The sequence below is a fragment of the Ranitomeya imitator genome, chromosome 3 (assembly GCF_032444005.1).
Source record: "Ranitomeya imitator isolate aRanImi1 chromosome 3, aRanImi1.pri, whole genome shotgun sequence".
Classification (NCBI taxonomy): Eukaryota; Metazoa; Chordata; class Amphibia; order Anura; family Dendrobatidae; genus Ranitomeya; species Ranitomeya imitator.
Genome location: NC_091284.1, coordinates 127022464 through 127041321, shown reverse-complemented (window position 1 = coordinate 127041321; position 18858 = coordinate 127022464). Strand labels below are relative to the sequence as shown.

At 45.9% G+C, this 18858-nt stretch overlaps 1 protein-coding gene across 1 annotated transcript; it reads left to right on the top strand.

Moving 5' to 3' along the window:
* Positions 1-591: 591 nt before the first annotated feature.
* Positions 592-8145, top strand: LOC138672950 (fibrinogen-like protein 1-like protein). The gene is made up of 3 exons (XM_069761404.1): positions 592-729; positions 1357-1521; positions 6697-8145. The coding sequence occupies exons 1-3, from the start codon at positions 726-728 to the stop codon at positions 7602-7604; spliced, it is 1077 nt and encodes a 358-aa protein (XP_069617505.1). The 5' UTR covers positions 592-725; the 3' UTR covers positions 7605-8145.
* Positions 8146-18858: the final 10713 nt, after the last annotated feature.

The window sequence follows — 18858 nt, the reverse complement described above, 5'->3', positions numbered from 1 at the left end:
TCCACTGAGTGGTCTTTGGTACCCACATGCTAAACCCTTAGCTCCATCTCTGCAGAGAAGATGTAAATGATTTCTGTAGATATAATTACTAGTTAATGTGACCAACGCAATTTGAATAGAAACATAACCATCAAAATAGCAGGGAGATAACAAGAAGAACCAAGGAAATGTCAAACGGCGTCTTCCAGCTGCTTGTTAATAAGTGTCAAGCTTCCATTGTTCTGCTGCCAGTACCCAGACCCCATACACTTCTGATTCTGTTCACAGCCACATTACACTAAAGACCGTGTCTTCACTTTGCTCTTTTCTGATAAAACACAATTCGCAGATATATGTTGCTCTCCAACCATCTGTTACTGCTGCTCATCAGCCGCTGTCGCTGTAGGATGTATGATCATTTCTCACACTGTTCCCTCCTCGGTATATAACACATTGCTGCTTCTCCCTGTGTGTAATACATCAGCTGAATCATCGTCTTGGCCTAATCTTCAGTGTTCGCCGCTGCAGTCCTATCACAAGTATGTTGTATATTCGTGTAATCTAGATAGATCCTTCAGTTCCTCAAACAGACAGAAGTCGCCTTCACACCTAGTTATTAAACATCATTTACCCCTGGTTCCCAGCTGTTCTGACAGAGCTGTTACATCCCCTCCCTTTGGTCCATATGGTATAAATAGGACTGCCGGGCACGATGAGCTGTAGAGCCCAACTCTACTTGGACAAAAATGGGTAAGATGTCTTACAGTTTGCCTTATGGGTCTGATCATATGCAGTTCAATTACTAATGACTTCACGATTTTAATCTGCAGCAGTTATGGAGACAATCAGCATTTTTATTGGAGCATAACAGTCGGTAGAATGTGCAGAATAGTTTTATGGGCTTGTGTCCTATAAAATGGCCACTATATTGTAGACACCGATCTATTGGACTTTATTTAGCCTTTAGTGTTACTTCGCGGCACAGATTTCACTAGGTGTTGAAATCGATCAGATGTAATATTGGTTCATGGGAAATACCTATCTTGAAAATACAGATGTCTCTAGTAAAGTGGACATTAAGTATATATGCTAATATTAACGGGTATACAGACTTTTGTATGCCGCAGTGTAACGTCTTACATGTTACATAGATGAGTAAGAATCCTACTGGGATGGATGATCAGATAGATATAGATAGTTAGATTTGCGGATGCATGGATGGGCGGATGGATGGGTAAATAGAGATGAATTTAAAAGACAGATAGGTACATTTGTTAATGGCGGTGACTATGCTGGGAGACAAGGTCTATATTCACTTATATGATATTGCTGCTTTTTTTTTTTTAAATGATTGCACTAATATTTCTTTTAATCCAGAGGTCCAAGGGAAGCATGGGTCTCTGGCACTTTTACTCCTGATCGGTGGGGTAATATGTGCTGCTTATGGGTACAAGCTGGAACTGTCTTCAATATTAAACCTTCAGAATAGCCATATGTTAAATGGAATCGCTGAACAAGATATCCTAAACTACCCGAACAGCGGTGAGTAATGACTGCACATTCTAACCTGAAATTTGTCTTAAAACAACTATCTTCTGTCATTAGGCCATGCTCTCATGTGCCCGTCATGCTTTTGCCAGAAGCAAGATGGGGCACGGCGAGACAGAAGGGAAGGGGAGCTTTGCCACTAGGAAAAGATTAAAGGGGGGCACCCTTGACACTTGCCCTGCACAACCCTAAGCTCTCTAGCATCCCTAGACGGGCCCTGCTGTGTGTGGCACAAGCGATCGGATGATCGCAGCTTCTGGTCTCCCATGGAGTCTATTGAAGCAAGTAAGAAGTTAAAAAAATGTTTTAAAAAATGTAAAAAAAAATTAAAAAAAATATAAAAGTTCAAATCACCCCCCATTATCCCCATTCAAAATAAAACAATAAAAAATATATAAAAACTACACATATTTGGTATCGCTGTGTTCAGAATCGCCTGATCTATCAATATATAAAAATAATTAATCTAATCGGTAAACGGCTCAAAATGCTAGAATAACGGTTTTTTGATCGTTGCAACATTGGAATAAAAAAAAAAAAACAATTGTGGAATTGCACTTTTTTTTAGAATTTCACCTTTTTATTCCCATTTTCCACTACACGATATGGTGAAATCAATGATGCCGTTCAAAAGTACAACTCGTCCTACAAAAAACAAGCCCTCACATGGCCATATTGACAGAAAAATAACAAAGATATGGCTCTGAAAAGACAGGGAGCAAAAAAACAGAAAGAGAAATACGGAAATACCCGTTCCTTGAGGCTGCCATCACACTAGCAGTATTTGGTCAGTATTTTACCTCAGTATTTGTAAGCCAAAACCAGGAGTGGGTGATAAATGCAGAAGTGGAGCATATGTTTCTATTATACTTTTCCTCTGATTGTTCCACTCCTGGTTTTGGCTTACAAATACTGAGGTAAAATACTGACCAAATACTGCTAGTGTGACGGCAGCCTAAGGGGTTAATACGAATACTCTAGTGTTTACATGTTGCTTTTTTTCTGCTTTTGTCTGCAGCCAAAACCTGATCTCTTGGCAGTAAAAAAAGCTGCAGACAAAAATCAGGTTTTTGCTAGATTTTTTGCTGCTTCTCTTGCTGAATTTTTGGCTGCTTTTTTCAGGTTCCTAAAGTTCAGTTTTGCTTCCACCACACAAGCGTGATCAATGCAAAGTGTTAGACCACCAATGAAAGACATATGTGAAACCATAAAACATTTTTGGGAAAAAAAGGGCAATTTGATTTGATCAAATTATTTGCAAATTATTTCGTGGAAAATGATTTTTTATGTCTGAAAAAATAGTGACTATTCTGAGCAAAAAAAAGTTAATTAGTTCATGAAAAAATACTGAAATGCAAATACAGTGGATGGAGTTGAATTAGTCGGAAATAGTTTACTTGATATTGGTCAGGCATTGTTTGCTTTCAAACATTGGTCAGCCATTGAGTAAAGTTACCTTCACACATAACGATACCGTTCAGGATATCGTTGCAACGTCACGCTTTTTGTGATGTAGCAACGATCCCGCTAACGATCTCGTTAGGTGTGACAGCGACCGCCCCTGCTGGGAGATCGTTGGTCGTGGGGAATGATCAGGACCTTTTTTTGGTCGCTGATCACCCGCTGTCATCGCTGGATCGGCGTGTGTGACGCCAATCTAGCGATGTGTTCATCTGTAACCAGGGTAAACATCGGGTTACTAAGTGCAGGGCCGCGCTTAGTAACCCGATATTTACCCTGGTTACCATTGTAAAAGTAAAAAACAAACAGTACATACTCACATTCTGATGTCTGTCACGTCCCCCGGCGTCCACAGGGTTAAAACTGCTTTCGGCAGGAGCGCTGCTAATGCACGCGCTCCGGCCGAGAGCTTCCCTGCACTGACTGTCAGTGCCGGCCGTAAAGCAGAGCACAGCGGTGACGTCACTGCTGTGCTCTGCTTTACGGTCGGCACTGACACAGTGCAGGGAAGCTTCTCGGCAGCAGCGCGTGCATTAGCAGCGCTCCTGCCGAAAGCAGTTTTAACCCTGTGGACGCCGGCGGGGGACGTGACAGACATCAGAATGTGAGTATGTAGTGTTTTTTTTTTACTTTTACAATGGTAACCAGGGTAAATATCGGGTTACTAAGCACGGCCCTGCGCTTAGTAACCCGATGTTTACCCTGGTTACCCGGGGACTTCGGCATCGTTGAAGACAGTTTCAACGATGCCAAAGTCGTTCCCCTGATCGTTGGTTGCTTGAGAGCTGTCTGTGTGACAGCTCCCCAGCGACCACACAACGACTTACCAACGATCACGGCCAGTTCGTATCGCTGGTCGTGATCGTTGGTAAATCGTTTAGTGTAATGGTACCTTTAGGCTACTGTCACACATCAGGCTTTTTGTTTCAGGCACAATCCGCCAATTTTTGGAAAAAACAGATCCGGTTTTTTTACGCCGGATCCGTTTTTTTCCATAGAGTTGTATTAGCGCCGGATTGTGCCTGATGGTCAGACGTTTCATCCGTTTTTCCGGATCCGTCCAAATAGTCATTTCCGGCCGACGGAGAAAACGTCCACTGCAACTTTTTTTGTCCGGCGGAAAAAAACTCACACTGACAGAATCGGCCAAAACCACATGAAACGGAGGTGTGAAATAATGAATCCGGCGCCCGGATCCGTTTTTCAAAGCATTTACCATACAAATCACGCAGATTTGCCGTTCTGGGGTCTCTCTCTCTCCTCTCACTTTTTTGACCAGGAAGTCAAAAAATCCATGCGCATTAAAGAAGACCGGATCCAGCTAAAAAACGGATCCGGCGCATCAGTTTTCCACAATTTACGTTGGATCCGTTTTTTTTTAAAATTAGCCGGATTTAGCCTGAAAACAAAAAACTGATGTGTGAAACTAGCCTTAGGCCGGTTTCACACGTCCAGATAATTCCAGTACCGTATAAAATTGGTACTGGAGTTATCCGTGTCCATGTGTCCGTGTGCTCACGTGGCACATCAGTGTGGCACACGTGCGGCACACGTGTGCCACCCGTGTGCCCACTGGGTACCACATGCACCGTGCAGGAGACAGCGCTAAAGTTTAGCGCTGTCCCCCCCACTGGTGCTGAATCCGCGATTCATATCTTCCCTGCAGCAGCGTTTGCTGCAGAGAAAATATGAATAATAGTGTTTAAAATAAAGATCTATGTATGTATGATCTACGCATCTTCTCCTGTATGCGGTCACGTGGGGCCGCCGATTACAGTAATGAATATGCGGCTCCACCCCTATGGGAGCTGGAGCCGCATATTCATTACTGTAAATGAGCGGCCCCACGTGACCGCATACAGGAGAAGATGCGGCCAGACCAGGAAGCAGCGACAGCCAACGAGGGAGGCGGGTGAGTATTTTCAGAACAGCGGGGGGGCGCACAGGGGGTGGGAGGGCGGGGGACACATAGATCTTTATTTTAAACACTATTATTCATATTTTCTCTGCAGCAAACGCTGCTGCAGGGAAGATATGAATCGCGGATTCAGCTCCAGTGGGGGGGACAGCGCTTAATGTAGCGCTGTCCCTTGCATGGCACACGGACTGCATACGGACAACGTCCGTGTGCGGTACGTGTTTTACACGGACCCATTGACTTTAATGGGTCCATGTAATACGTGCGCTCCCACGAACACTGACATGTCTCCGTGTTTGGCACACGGAGACACGGTCCGCAAAAAATCACTGACATCTGAACAGATGCATTGATTTTTATGTGTCTACGTGTGTCAGTGGCTCCGGTACATGAGGAAACTGTCACCTCAGGTACCGGAGACACTGACGTGTGAAACAGGCCTTAGTCAGATATTGTTCAATTTAACACATTGGTCAGGCACTGTTTACTTTTACACATTGGTCAGGCATTGAGATGATCAATGTTTACATTAGCCTATATCACTATTTTAATTAAACTGATCTAATCCTAACTGCTATTCTCAGGTGATGATACCAAGACATTTTCGTTTAAACATTTTTTTGCTACTTTTTTACTTTTTGTTTTCTATGGATGAAAAAACGCTGAAAGAATTGATATTGTGCAGTTTAAAAAATAAAAAAAACAAGCAGTTTTCCAAGCTGAAGCGAGGGGAAAAAAACAGTGTGTGTATGTTAGGAGTCGAATTTCCTCTGCTGCACAGGGGGAATCTCGATCCGTCTCCGCTGCGGTCTCCCATTCTCTTCCAGCCGCAGTGGAGTCTGCTCAGCAGGGACGTCGATCCCAGCGTCTCGCTCAGTCTGACTCTGTGCGAAGAGTTACTGCTGCTTTTCCTGCTTCTGCCATTGAAGCCAGTGCTGGGCAGTGGCGAGTGGACGTTTCTGGATCTAAGTCCTTATTTGCACACACTGAGCATGCCCAGGGCAAGATCTCCTGTTGGAGATCGAGGGTCACATGCTCAGGTACTGCAGCACATCCCATTGGTCCTTTTGGCAGGTCCTGAAAGGGCAAAACTTCTGTAGCTGTTTCCTGTGCTGCAGCTATATAAACTGCGCATGACCGCACGGCCATGCGCTAGTATTGTCTTGTAAATATGTGTGTGTGTTGTGAGTGAAAGTCGCTCTTTAAATACCCTCCCTATTGAATGTCTGTTCGCGGAAGGTGTATGTTTGCTATCTAGCGCCCGACTTATCCAACAGCACGTAACACACATTACAGCTGCCAGTTGCTGTGTCCGCCTGTATGGCGCCGTGTGCTTGCTCTGCGCTTTCCTGACCCAAGCCTGGGTGGTTAGTGGCGTCCGTCTGTGCGGCACCGCACGCACTCTTGTGCCTTTATATTATTATTTAGTTTCCTTACACACCCAGTTGCGGTGTTGTGCCAGCAAGTGTCTAATCGGACTTCAATCCTAGTTGGGGTTGAGTTCGCTGACTTATTGCTCGCGCTCTATGTGCGGTACCGCGGTCCTGTGACGCAACAGGATCGCTTCCTTCACGCAGGGTGCAGTTAACCCGTGCGTGTATACTTGTAGTACCGCCATATAGTCCGTCTTACTAGCAGCAGGGTTTTTACCTGCACGGTGGACCTCGGACTGCGAACGCATCTAGTTTCATTTCATCTTGTACTTGGTGCGTTCCGCCAGTCCTAACAATGTACATGAGATTTCTGGAAATATTATTCTTATAAATGATGCATAATGTTTTGATTGACAGGTAAAAATTATCCTCAGAGCTGCACAGCAATAAAAGAAGGAAAAAGTGGCATCTACGTAGTTGAGCCAGTCCAAGACAAGCGCCTGTTGGTATGGTGCGACCTTGGTGGGGATGATGGAGGTTGGACTGTCATTCAAAAGAATTGTCATAAGAATCCAAGGATATGGGACACTACTTGGGATTGCTATAAGAAAGGTTTTGGCGATCTAAAAGGTGACCATTGGCTAGGTAATGAACATATCCATTTATTGAGTACGCAACAGTTACACCGTGCACGATTTCGCCTGCGCTCTGCATCTGGACTACAACACCTAGCAAATTATGACTCATTCTCACTTGAGGGTGAAAATCTTTGCTATCGGATTAGGTTGGGACGGTACTCAGGTACTGCTGGTGATGCCATGACATCTGGAGAACCCAATGCTGGACATGATAATATGAAATTCTCCACAAAGGATCGAGACAATGATTTATCAGGGTCAAATTGTGCATATGTTGGTGGTGGTGGATGGTGGTATGACAATTGTAGATTCGCTAATCTAAATACTGGCGCTGGAATTTACTGGCAACAACTATGCAGGGGAGATTGTCAGTCTAGTGACATCCTCATACAGCCTGTTGAAGTTTGTACAGGAGATAATGAAGGTGGTGGGAGTGATGGTGATGGTGGAGAAGGAGGTGATAGTGGAGGAGACGGTGGTGATGGTGGAGATGGAAGTGATAGTGATGGAGGAGACAGTGGAAATGGAGGTGGCGGCGATGGAGGAGATGGAGGTGGCGGTGATGGAGGAGGAGACGGTGGAGATGGAGGTGGCGGCGATGGAGGAGGGGACGGTGGAGATGGTGGTGATGGAGGAGGAGACGGTGGGGGCAATGGTGGAGGAGATATAACACCCAATCCATGTTAAGAGGATTAAAACTATGCGCACCTTTTAATACAGCTTTATAAAAGTGGCTAATTAAATCATTGTATCATAATTCTGTTCTTATGGATACCAAGCATTTATTGATAGTACTGTGCTTGGATCCAGAGATGTATTATTTGGTTATTAACTCATTTTGTGCATACAGTATAATATTGAAATATTTTGGCTCCATTATTCATTGTATTATTATGCCTGATGATTATCTCTAATGAAGTCTATCACTAACTGTGTTACGGCTGTTACAAAATGAACAGTCAGCATAATTCTAACATATGCATTTGCCATTCAAGTTTCTGTGCGTGCTACAATGCTATATGATGAAGCCCAATATAATAAAATACAGCAAGATGGTAGCCGCTATAGTGAGGATGCCAATGTGTCCTCTCAATGTGGAGCTGATTTACATTGAACAATCATTTAAGTGGCACTTGTGTGCTGTAGTTCCCTCTACAGTAGCTATTCCTCTGCATTTCTGTCACTACATGTAACACGTTTGAAAATAAAATAACTCATATAGTTAAAATCAGTATGTAACTCTGTGATCTGAAATCAGAAAATATGCAAATAAAGCAATTAACCACAAATGTGATAAATATCACCACATGCAATGGAGCGAATATATAAGACCGTTTAAAACAGTTTAACATTAACCCATAAAGATCACTACTAGTTATCCTCTTAGGCAGGGGTCACACTTGCGAGTTGAATGCGAGAAACTTGCGTGAGTCTCTCTCATCAATACCCAACACTGCCGCCAGCTCTCGGCACCGGCGCGTGCGGCTGCATGTATTATCAGCACCACTAGTATCTCCAGCATAAAATCAGAAAGACAGGGTGGACAGCAGTGTGAGCAGCCTCTTCTTACATCAGCACCACTAGTATCTCCAGCATAAAATCAGAGAGACAGAGTGGACAGCAGTGTGAGCAGCCTCTTCTTACCTCAGCACCTCAGGTATCTCCATTATAAAATCAGAGAAACAAGGTGGACAGCAGTGTGAGCAGCCTCTTCTTACCTCAGCACCACTGGTATCTCCTGTAATAGATCAGATACACAGAGTCGACAACAAGGTGATCAGCCTATTCTTACCTCTGTATCCTTGGTATCTCAAGTACTAAATCACAAAGACAGGGTGGACAGCAGTGTGAGCAGCCTCTTCTTACCTCTGTATTAGAGATGGTATGAATGGATTTGCAGGAGGTGATCCAGCAGCTACATCAGTAATATTTGACCGCTGGATAGGAGCTTTGTGAACCAATGCTTATCTCACTTGACCAGGTCCTGCAAATTGATTTGCACCATCTCAACTCTGCACTTCTAGTATGTCTAGTATTAGATCAGAAAGAGAAGGTGGACAGATGTGTGAGTGGTCTCTTCCTACATCTGGTATCTTCAGCATTAGATCAGAAAGGCACGTAGACAGCAGTGTGAGCAGCTAACTAATTAAGCGAACAAGTATGGTCCCAGCATCTGATGGGTGTAAGTACTGGACAATAGAAATTGCTAAATAAAGGGCCCAGTGTTACCAATATAGCTGCATATATGAACCTACTGGTAGATGAAAACTCAATACGCTGCATGTAAATAAAAAAACAGTATAATAGGTGTAGGAGTAAGAGTAGTGATACATCTCAGTTTTGAAGGGCTACATACATCTTCACTAAGGACGCATATATAGGATTGATCATCATTAATGGTATGCATCACAAAGCACAATGTTAACAGGTGACCAACCAATATACCACACAGGTGGTGGCTATGACTGGGCACTCGGTATACAAGATCTCGGGATAATGTTTTTGCTGAAAGATCCTAAAGTGTCCACTTACTGCCATCGTGTTGTTAGAGGGTCCAAAGCGGAAAAGTCCGTATAGTCCTTTATAATGTGGTGTCCCGTGTGAAGTGGTCCATTACAGATAATCCTTGCATGCTCCTTGTGACACGTTGGTGGAGCAGGGTGCTCTAGACGGTAGTGACCCGGGAAACCATGATGCTTGTAGTGAAGAGGCGCCTGACAACACTGACTGCCATGTATGGAGTCTTGCTGAAGCCAACAAACTAAATGTTTAGAAGAACCCGGTTCTTCATCTTCTTCATCAGGACACAAAACAAGATAAAAAAAAGTGCTTTTGAAAAGTAGCTTCTATAGGTGGATTTTTCAACCCAAAAAATCCAGATCAAACAACATAATGGTTACACTTTCCACAACACAAAACACAACAGCAAGGTCTGTGCACACAATGAACGCTGTGCATTCACTCTGCAAATGTTGCACCTCTATATGTACGGGAATGTAGGCACATGACTGCGTATCCCAAGATTGGACCTTCGAGATACCGCACAGTCCCTACCCCCCCAATCATTTTTACCAAAGAAGTGTTTCTTCCCTTTAATTAAGACATGACAATTATTTCTTTGGATAATTTTGGCCACAGCGGCCATTTTATTAATAACAAACATAAACAACCATTTATACATTTGTATAAAACTTAAGGGGAGGGTTCTTGGCGCTAATAAATCTGGCACCTAATAGGCAAAAGCCCAAACCAACTTGAAGCGAAAACCCTTCTTTACCCTCAGCCGTAACCACCAGCTCGAGGGCACCATGTAACCCGTTTACCGGGCAAACCAACCCCAAAGCTCCCGAGGTAAAATCCCGTCCAGAGCCAGTAAACGAAAGCCAGATCAGCCCCCATAAAACCAACTCCAAGAACCCCGCCCCCCGCCAACTAGCCACTGTGACAACAGTGCAATTCAAACCCCTACAAAAGGACTTATTTAACTCCTAAATTCCCTTACTACTCCCTCACCAAACCAAACAAAGCACCCAAAGCAAAAACTAAAAATAAGGGTGGGTGGGTGGGCTTCACAGCTTGGATCCTAACAGGTAATGGCCCCCTTTCCCGCACTTTCCTACAACCGGCCCATAAAATCTCAGACCACTCGCTTTCCCTCCCCATCCCTTAAACCAGTCCCCATCGTCCCTGTTTTATTTAAAAAATGCCCTCCTTACGTTCCCTTGGCAACGCAGTCATGGGGAGCTTTCGTTTAACTGCGTTCCTACAGCCCCCCCGCTTGACTGCGTATCCCAAGATTGGACCTTCGAGATACCGCACAGTCCCTACCTCCCCAATCATTTTTACCAAAGAAGTGTTTCTTCCCTTTAATTAAGACATGACAATTATTTCTTTGGATAATTTTGGCCACAGCGGCCATTTTATTAATAACAAACATAAACAACCATTTATACATTTGTATTAAACTTGAGGGGAGGGTTCTTGGAGCTAATAAATCTGGCACCTAATAGGCAAAAGCCCAAACCAACTTGAAGCGAAAACCCTTCTTTACCCTCAGCCGTAACCACCAGCTCGAGGGCACCATGTAACCCGTTTACCGGGCAAACCAACCCCAAAGCTCCCGAGGTAAAATCCCCGTCCAGAGCCAGTAAACGAAAGCCAGATCAGCCCCCATAAAACCAACTCCAAGAACCCCGCCCCCGCCAACCACGAGCAGCACTGAATACCTCAGGCTCGCGAGTGCCCCACCACCGCCATGGCCCTCTCCACCCCTTCCTGTATGGCCAACATCCACAAATCCAAACCAATATCGTTCAAATGAACGCCATCATTCCTCCAATAATTTCCCACACCAGCCTCCAATTCAAAATGACGAACCGCCACACCCCCATTACGGGAAACAAAACTCGCCACGGCCCTATTCAACTTTACCCGGGCCCTATTGATCCCCCTCAAAGAACGTACTGCCCTCCACGTTTTTCTAGGCACGATGTCGGACCAAACCGTAACCATCCCTGGAAAGGATATCCATAATCTTAAAAAATCGTAACGGATATCCCTAATTAACTCTCTCACCGGCTTAGACCCCAAATCATTACCACCCAAATGTACAACTACAATGTCCGGGGAACAATCCAAACTAGCAGAGCAGGCAAACTCGGCTAGTAACCCGCGCCACAACATGCCCCGAAAACCCAACCATCGGACCACCACCGCATCTCTCTGAAAACCCAATTGCCTACCATCTTGCCTAACATCGGCACGAATTGCCCCCCAATGCACAAAAGAGTGTCCGAAAATCCACACCAGAAGTGGGGTCCGACCTGCAAAATACAACGACAATTAATACCCACCAAACAAGTAACCAACATCAATTACGAACATAGGACAAACAACGATTCGACGACCACCTGCCAATACGCCGAATAACCTCCGGTCCCAAACCCAAACCAGCAGCCTCAGATGCTGCCCCAATCCGAAAGGAATGTGTCCCAAATGACAAGGGGTCAAGGCCTAAAAATGTCAGCCCCTGTCTCAATACTGCCGTGAACTGAAAACACGACAAAAACTCACCTTGACGGTGCCGTAAAAGTGGGCCAGACCTGTCCGGCCCCAGCCCCCAATAATCCTCCAAACACCGATGAGGGCACATCAAATCCCCAACCACCTTCCCTAAAACTACACGTCTTTCTTTCCCCAACTGATCGGTCTTCGACCGCCGAATCCAAAAGGCAATTCCACCTGACCAAAATTCAATATCCTCCGCCAACAAACCCCCGGCTTTAAACCTGTTAGGGGACACCAGCTCACCGATTCTCAACGCCCCGAAAAAGGCCAACGAAAAGGCCAATCAAAACAGAACAGCCTCAAAGTGAGAACTACAAATTTCCCCCAACGCTTCCCCCAAACGCTCCAACGTCCCGAAAGATATGGGCCTACGCGTATCACAAGTTGAAGAACCCTTCCGAAAACCTTTTAACGCCTGCCGAATCAAGAAATCCTTAGTAACATCCACGGCACCCTGGAGCTTGAAACCAAAAGCCAAACCAGCTATAAATTTGTTCAGCTTTGACACAGACCAACCCCATTCCTCCGCTGACCCAATCAAAAGCAAAATCGCCATCACCGTGTCACCATCCGATTCAACTGAACCCAACTGCTCCAACCACCCTTCCCACAAATGCCATGATGTCTCATAACCTGACCACGTCCTTCCCGACACCGAGGGCTGTATCAGCCGATCTCCTTGTCCGCAACAATCCGCCACAAATGAAAAGGGCATGTCGTTCCTGCCTCTTCCGCTTCTGGAGCCAACTCCGGAAACGTTCCCACTGCAAACGAGACAAAGCATCCGCTATAGAGTTTTGAACGCCGGGAACATGTACAGCCGAAATCCATGTATTCAACTCCAAGCACCGCAAAACTAACTCCCAAACCAGTCTGATTACCGGGGGAGAGGACGAAGAAAGACTATTGATCACCGACACCACACTCGAATTATCACAATGGAAACGTACTCGCCTATCCTTAAAAGTACTGCCCCAAATGAACACCGAAACCACAATTGGAAACAGCTCCAGCAACGCCAAATTTTTAGTGAAACCAACTTCACGCCACCAATCTGGCCATCCTCCAACACTCCAGTTTCCAGCACAATAAGCCCCGTATCCAACACTGCCAGCCGCGTCCATAAAAATTTCGCAATCAAAATCATTCAAATCCTCCTGTTGAATCAGAGCCCTGCCGTTATAATTGTCCAAAAAACGCCGCCAAATTACCAAATCCTCCCTGTGTTCTTTGTTCAAACGTACAAAATGATGTGCTGACCGCACTCCAGCAGTTGCCCTCGACAACCTCCTGCAAAATATCCTGCCCATAGGCATGATACGGCATGCAAAGTTCAAACGCCCCAACAATGACTGCAGCTCTTTCAACGTAACCTTGCGCAACTTTTCGCATCTCATCACCTCCTGCCGTAAAGCCAACAACTTCTCCTCAGGCAACCGGCACTCCATCTTCTCCGAGTGTATGAGAATACCCAAAAAGCTCAAAACCGTGCAAGGTCCCTCCGTTTTTTCCCGCACTAAGGGCACACCAAACTGTCCCGCCACCCATTCCATAGTAGCCAACAAATTGCCACACAACAGAGAATCCGGGGGGCCAACAAACAAAAAATCATCTAAGTAATGAATGACAGACGGAACCTGGGAAACATCCCGAACAACCCACTCCAAAAAAGTACTAAAGGCCTCGAACAGCGAGCAGGAAATCGAACAACCCATAGGCAAACACCTATCCAGATAAAACCCCCCGATCCAAAAACATCCTAACAGCGGGATACTATCGGGGTGAACCGGAAGCAAACGAAAAGCTGATTCAACATCTGTCTTAGCCATTAATGCACCTGCGCCATACCTACGCACCCATTGCACCGCGGCATCAAAAGAGGTATATACCACGGAACAAAGCTCTTCAGCAATGCCGTCATTGACTGACTGGCCCTTTGGATATGACAGATGTTGAATCAGGTGAAACTTATTAGGCTCTTTTTTAGGGACAACTCCCAGAGGCGAAACAACCACCCCCTCCACAGGTAAATCACTAAACGGCCCTGCCATGCGCCCTAACTCAACCTCCTTTGCCAATTTAGCCGTAACCACATCCGCCTGAAGGTTAGCCGACCTCAAATTCTTTTTTGAAAATGGGATAGTATGAGCCGGATGAGGAATCCAAAAACCCTCCGAAAAACCATCCCACAGTAACCTAGCCTTTCCCTATCTGGATACCTACTTAGATAAGGGGCCATCTTTAGAACCCTCACTGGTGTCACCCCCTTGACCGCCTCCCACTGCTGGTTTGCCCCTTGCTTTCTTAAAACATTTGGCCACTCCATGCGAGGCCCCGCCGCAGTGAGAACAGACATGCTTGAACTTGCATGTACTGCCGTATTTGCATTGGCCGTCATTAAACTGCCAACACGTCCCTGTTTTGTCCTTAGCCCCCTGTGACCCCTGTTCCCCAGCTCCCTGTCCCGACTGCTGACCACTACTCCCTCCCCCCCATGAAAGGACTGCCCAAACCGCGTTGGAGCCATAACCTTCAACCACAACCCTATATCTTTTTGGTCCCATTTTATCTCGGGCCTAATCGCCTTCCTTTGCCGAAACTGCTTGTCATAATGTAACCAAGCCTGGCCCCCATACGCCCTATATGCCTCCCCTATCGCATCCACGTAGCAAAACAGACCTGAACAGTTCTCCGGAAACTTTTCCCCAATAACACCTGCCAAAATGAAAAACGCCTACTGCCAATTCACAAACGTCTGCGGTATTAATCGCCAACGCCTCTTTTCTTCCTCCTCCTTCTTACTATCCTCCTTCTTACCCTTGTCTAAATTAAACTTCTCCAGAGGCAGAAGGGAGAAAATCTCTACATATTCATCTTTCCAAATTTTTTCCTTAATTTCTTTCTTTAAGTGAGCCCCCAACGGCCCTTCAAAACACACATAAACCTCCCCCTTAGCTCTATCATCCAATTTAATCTTATCCCCTTTATCCTTTTCAGTCTGAACCGACACCGACACCCCTGCCGCCGATGCCTGCTCCGCACCACTCGCCCTGTCAGACCCCGCTACCACTCCCGAACCAGGACCAGATGCCGGCAACCATGCTCCTACCAGAGACGACCGCGCACTATCCCGGCCCTCCCCATCCAATCTCCTCAAAATCTGGGACATGCCCGCCAAAAGCTCCCTGATCCCCGGGACCCCCCAGTGCTAGCCCCTCCACTCCCTGACAAATCGACCCCCCCATACCAACTATCCCCAGCCCGAGCTCCACTATCCCACCCCACAACAGAATTAGTCTCATACTCACGAAGCTGCGCAGGTGCTGTGACCCCGCCAGCCGTGTGATCACCGAACTCCCGCGGGTCGCTCCCGGATCCGGAATCCTCCGCGCCGCTGTGTTGCTCCTGGCCCACGCCCCTGGCCTCCTCGTCACCAGGGGGGACCGGAGCAGAAGAACTGGAACTCTCCCTGGACCTCCTGGGTGACCTGGACCTGGCAGCTGCCAGCCTGACTCCGGGCCTATCTTCTTGCTGGGCCCTGCCACGAGCCCCAGCCGCTGCCACGCTGCGCCCCCTCCGGGCTGGGCCAGGCTGTGGGGTTGATGTACGCCTGCCCATCGCTCTGCCTCTTGAAGCGCCGCCCCTGCCAGGCACCCGGGGTGGGTCAGACCCTGAGTTACCCGCCGCTGCTCCGCTGCTGCTCCTCGGCACCGCCGCTGCTCCCTGGGATCTCCTCCTCGTTGCTGGTGACATTGCCGGCGCTGCAGACACCGCCGCTGCACGCCGGGTACCGCTCCTGCTCACCGTCGCCATGTTGCTGCTTTGACCCGGAACTCCAGCAGGCACTTCCGGTGCGGCCTGCGCCTCTCTCCTGGCCTGCACCGCCACTGCTCCTGACCGCCGCCCAGCGCCAGCAGCGCCAACCGGAGGATTCCTGCCGGGGGGTAGATGACTGGCGGCCCGCACCCTCCGCAGGGTCCCGAGAGGGGCTTCGTGGCCGGCGGCTGCCGCGCTCTCCAAGCTCCGGGGACAAACGCTCCGGAGGACGGGTCCTCCTGGATTTGGTCCCTTGGGCTCCTGGACTGCCCAGCAATGATGCCAGCTGATCCTCCAGCCAGCCGCCTCGCCGGGACCGTGCCATCTCCCGCAGCTGCCCGAGTATTGAATCCATGGAGGACATCCTGCACGTCTTCACAGCTTGGATCCTAACAGGTAATGGCCCCCTTTCCCGCACTTTCCTACAACCCGCCCATAAAGTCTCGGACCACCCCCTTTCCCTCCCCATCCCTTAAACCAGTCCCATCGTCCCTGTTTTATTTAAAAAATGCTCTCCTTATGTTCCCTTGGCAACGCAGTCATGGGGAGCTTTCGTTTGACTGCGTTCCTACAGCCCCCCCCCCCCTGCTTGACAAAGTTGCCATCTTTCTGCTACAACAAGGTTGCCATCAGTTACAATTGCTATGTGAAAATCACCATAGCCACAGAGGATCATGCAGCAGGAGCACCAGAGTCATCGAGAAAGAAGCGGCATTAGTGCCTTGAATCTCTGTCACTGACTCTCTAATATTAGCAGCTGTCTCTGATAATGCCTCTACTGCCCTCAACAGTACTTTAGCTGCCGTGATAATTTTCTGGACGTTTCCTGAGCGTCTGCTATTCATCAGCTCAGCTGCCTTTTGCCTTCTATCTCACTTGGTGACCATTTATCTTTGGGATCACTCGGTACCAGTCTTTGCTTCCCCATTGATTTCTCTGTTCACGATAGAATTGCATAATGGCCACAGAAAGGACTTATTAGGGCTGTCAAAGAACCAAGCTGAATCTTTTCATTGCCAGTGGACTGTTACTTTTGTTCCATGCAGACAAGGTTGGTCTTCTCAGGGTGACATCTCTGCTTCTAAGACATATTGGAACTTGTATTTCAAAGCATCCAGAAGAAAAACTATCCAGTAACACGACTCGCAAAACAAGCGCCTAGAGAGAGTACAGTAAAGTCCAATAATCCTGGTGGACTCACAAAAGTCTACGCCTCACATCTGTGTTGTTATTTTGGGAAAATTACAATGTATGTGAAAAAATGCGCTCAATTCTGTCTTAACCCCTGGAAGAACATCCAAATGGCTTTGATTCGGACATTCCAAGAGATAGAACTTTTTTTTTTTTAACTTTTCGATGCAAATGAGAGCTTGTTTCCTACAGTACAAGTTGAATTTTTCAAATACATCATTTTAAAGTACATGTACCTTCTTGGATTAATTTTCAGATTAGTACTAATGCAACAATACCAAATAGTTATAGTTTTTTAGTACATTTGCACTATAAAAAAAAATCTTTGGTGGAAAGCAAGTATATTTTTGAGAGGCTGCTTCCATCCTCCACAAGAATTTTTTTTCTGTTAGTATAGGCATTTAAAGGCTCACGGGTGATTTTAGGTTACAAGTAAAAAAAAAATTGAGAGGGGTTAAAATATATTTTTACACCATACTTTATACAGTATAAATAATAAGTTTAATTTATTTTACTTGGTGTTTTGATTGAATACAAAATATTAACTTTATTTAAACAAAAAAATATATAAAAAGGGTTTTTTGTAAGGTTGCGGGGAAGATTTGCTGTGTGTATTAGTTACACAGCCTTATCTTTGCTTACATAATGATTTCTTAAAATACATATTATTCCAAGTGCTAGTGTTACAATGACAGGCAACCTATATGGCCTAACTGGGGACATTTGTTAAGCCACTTACTACCATGATAACCTGACGATAAATATGTGTGCCCACTATGAGTGTTTGGTAAGTTAAGGGGCTAAAACTATTTAAGGGACTAAAACTAAAACTTGTTTAGCCAATCCTGCCACTGATCTTGCGAAAATACTGACAGACCATGAGAGATCACAATCAGGGCGGGGACAATTTATTTTTATGCCATATGCAGATAAAGCCAATGGCATCCCCCACCCCACCATCCTTCAGACCCAAAGGAATGGGTTAGATACAAAGGTAACCCATAATGCAACCTCCCTCTCCATTTACTCAGGTAACAAACTCTGACAAACACTAGAATTGTTAACTTTTTCACCAAAAAATACCAGCAAAAGTAACAAAAATGGCGTACTTTAGAGGTGATGCTTAGCAGGGAATGCAATTTCACAGTTTAGTATAGAGCCATTAAAGGGACAAATAGTGAAATTCATCGATCGATGAATCCTGCATTTTAAATGTCAGACCAAATGACAGTCATGGAAACTAATATAGCTTAACTATAATGAGGCGGTTTGGTTTGAACTAACATGTTCAGCATTTGGTTGATAACCTAATAGAAACTAAACAAACTTTATCTTAGAGCGATACGTATTATCATTTTTATGCCCGTCATGTGACAAATGCAGTTTGACACAATCAGCTTATAATAATACTGATTGTAGTTCTGGTGGCGTATTCCTGTATAGATAGTGGACCTCGTAACATATTATTTTTTGGATAGTGGTTCTGGTAAGGTATTCAAGTAGTGATGGTTGTTCTTGTGCTGTATTCGTGTACTACTAATGGCTCTGGTGATGTATTCATGTAGTGATGATGGTTCTGGTGCTCTATCCATCCCAAGAATATCATCAGTACATGAATGCAAAACCAAAATCATCATCAGTATGGTCACCATAACTCTGAATATAAGCTTCCCAACTTCCGCCAATCCAGTATGGTCTCCACAATACAGTATGGACCACAGTATGTTCCCTATGTCCCCCCTATACAGTATGTTCACCACAGCCCCCAATATAATGTCCCTCATAGCCCCTATACAGCATGATTTCCACCACAGACCCTATACAATAAGGTCCCCATAGCTCCCTATACAATATGATTTCCACTACA

Bases quoted from the DNA above. Each gene is read 5' to 3' on its own strand.
- LOC138672950 (XM_069761404.1), top strand. The intron at 1,522-6,696 runs GTGAGTAATGAC...TTTGATTGACAG, and splicing joins CCTAAACTACCCGAACAGCG to GTAAAAATTATCCTCAGAGC.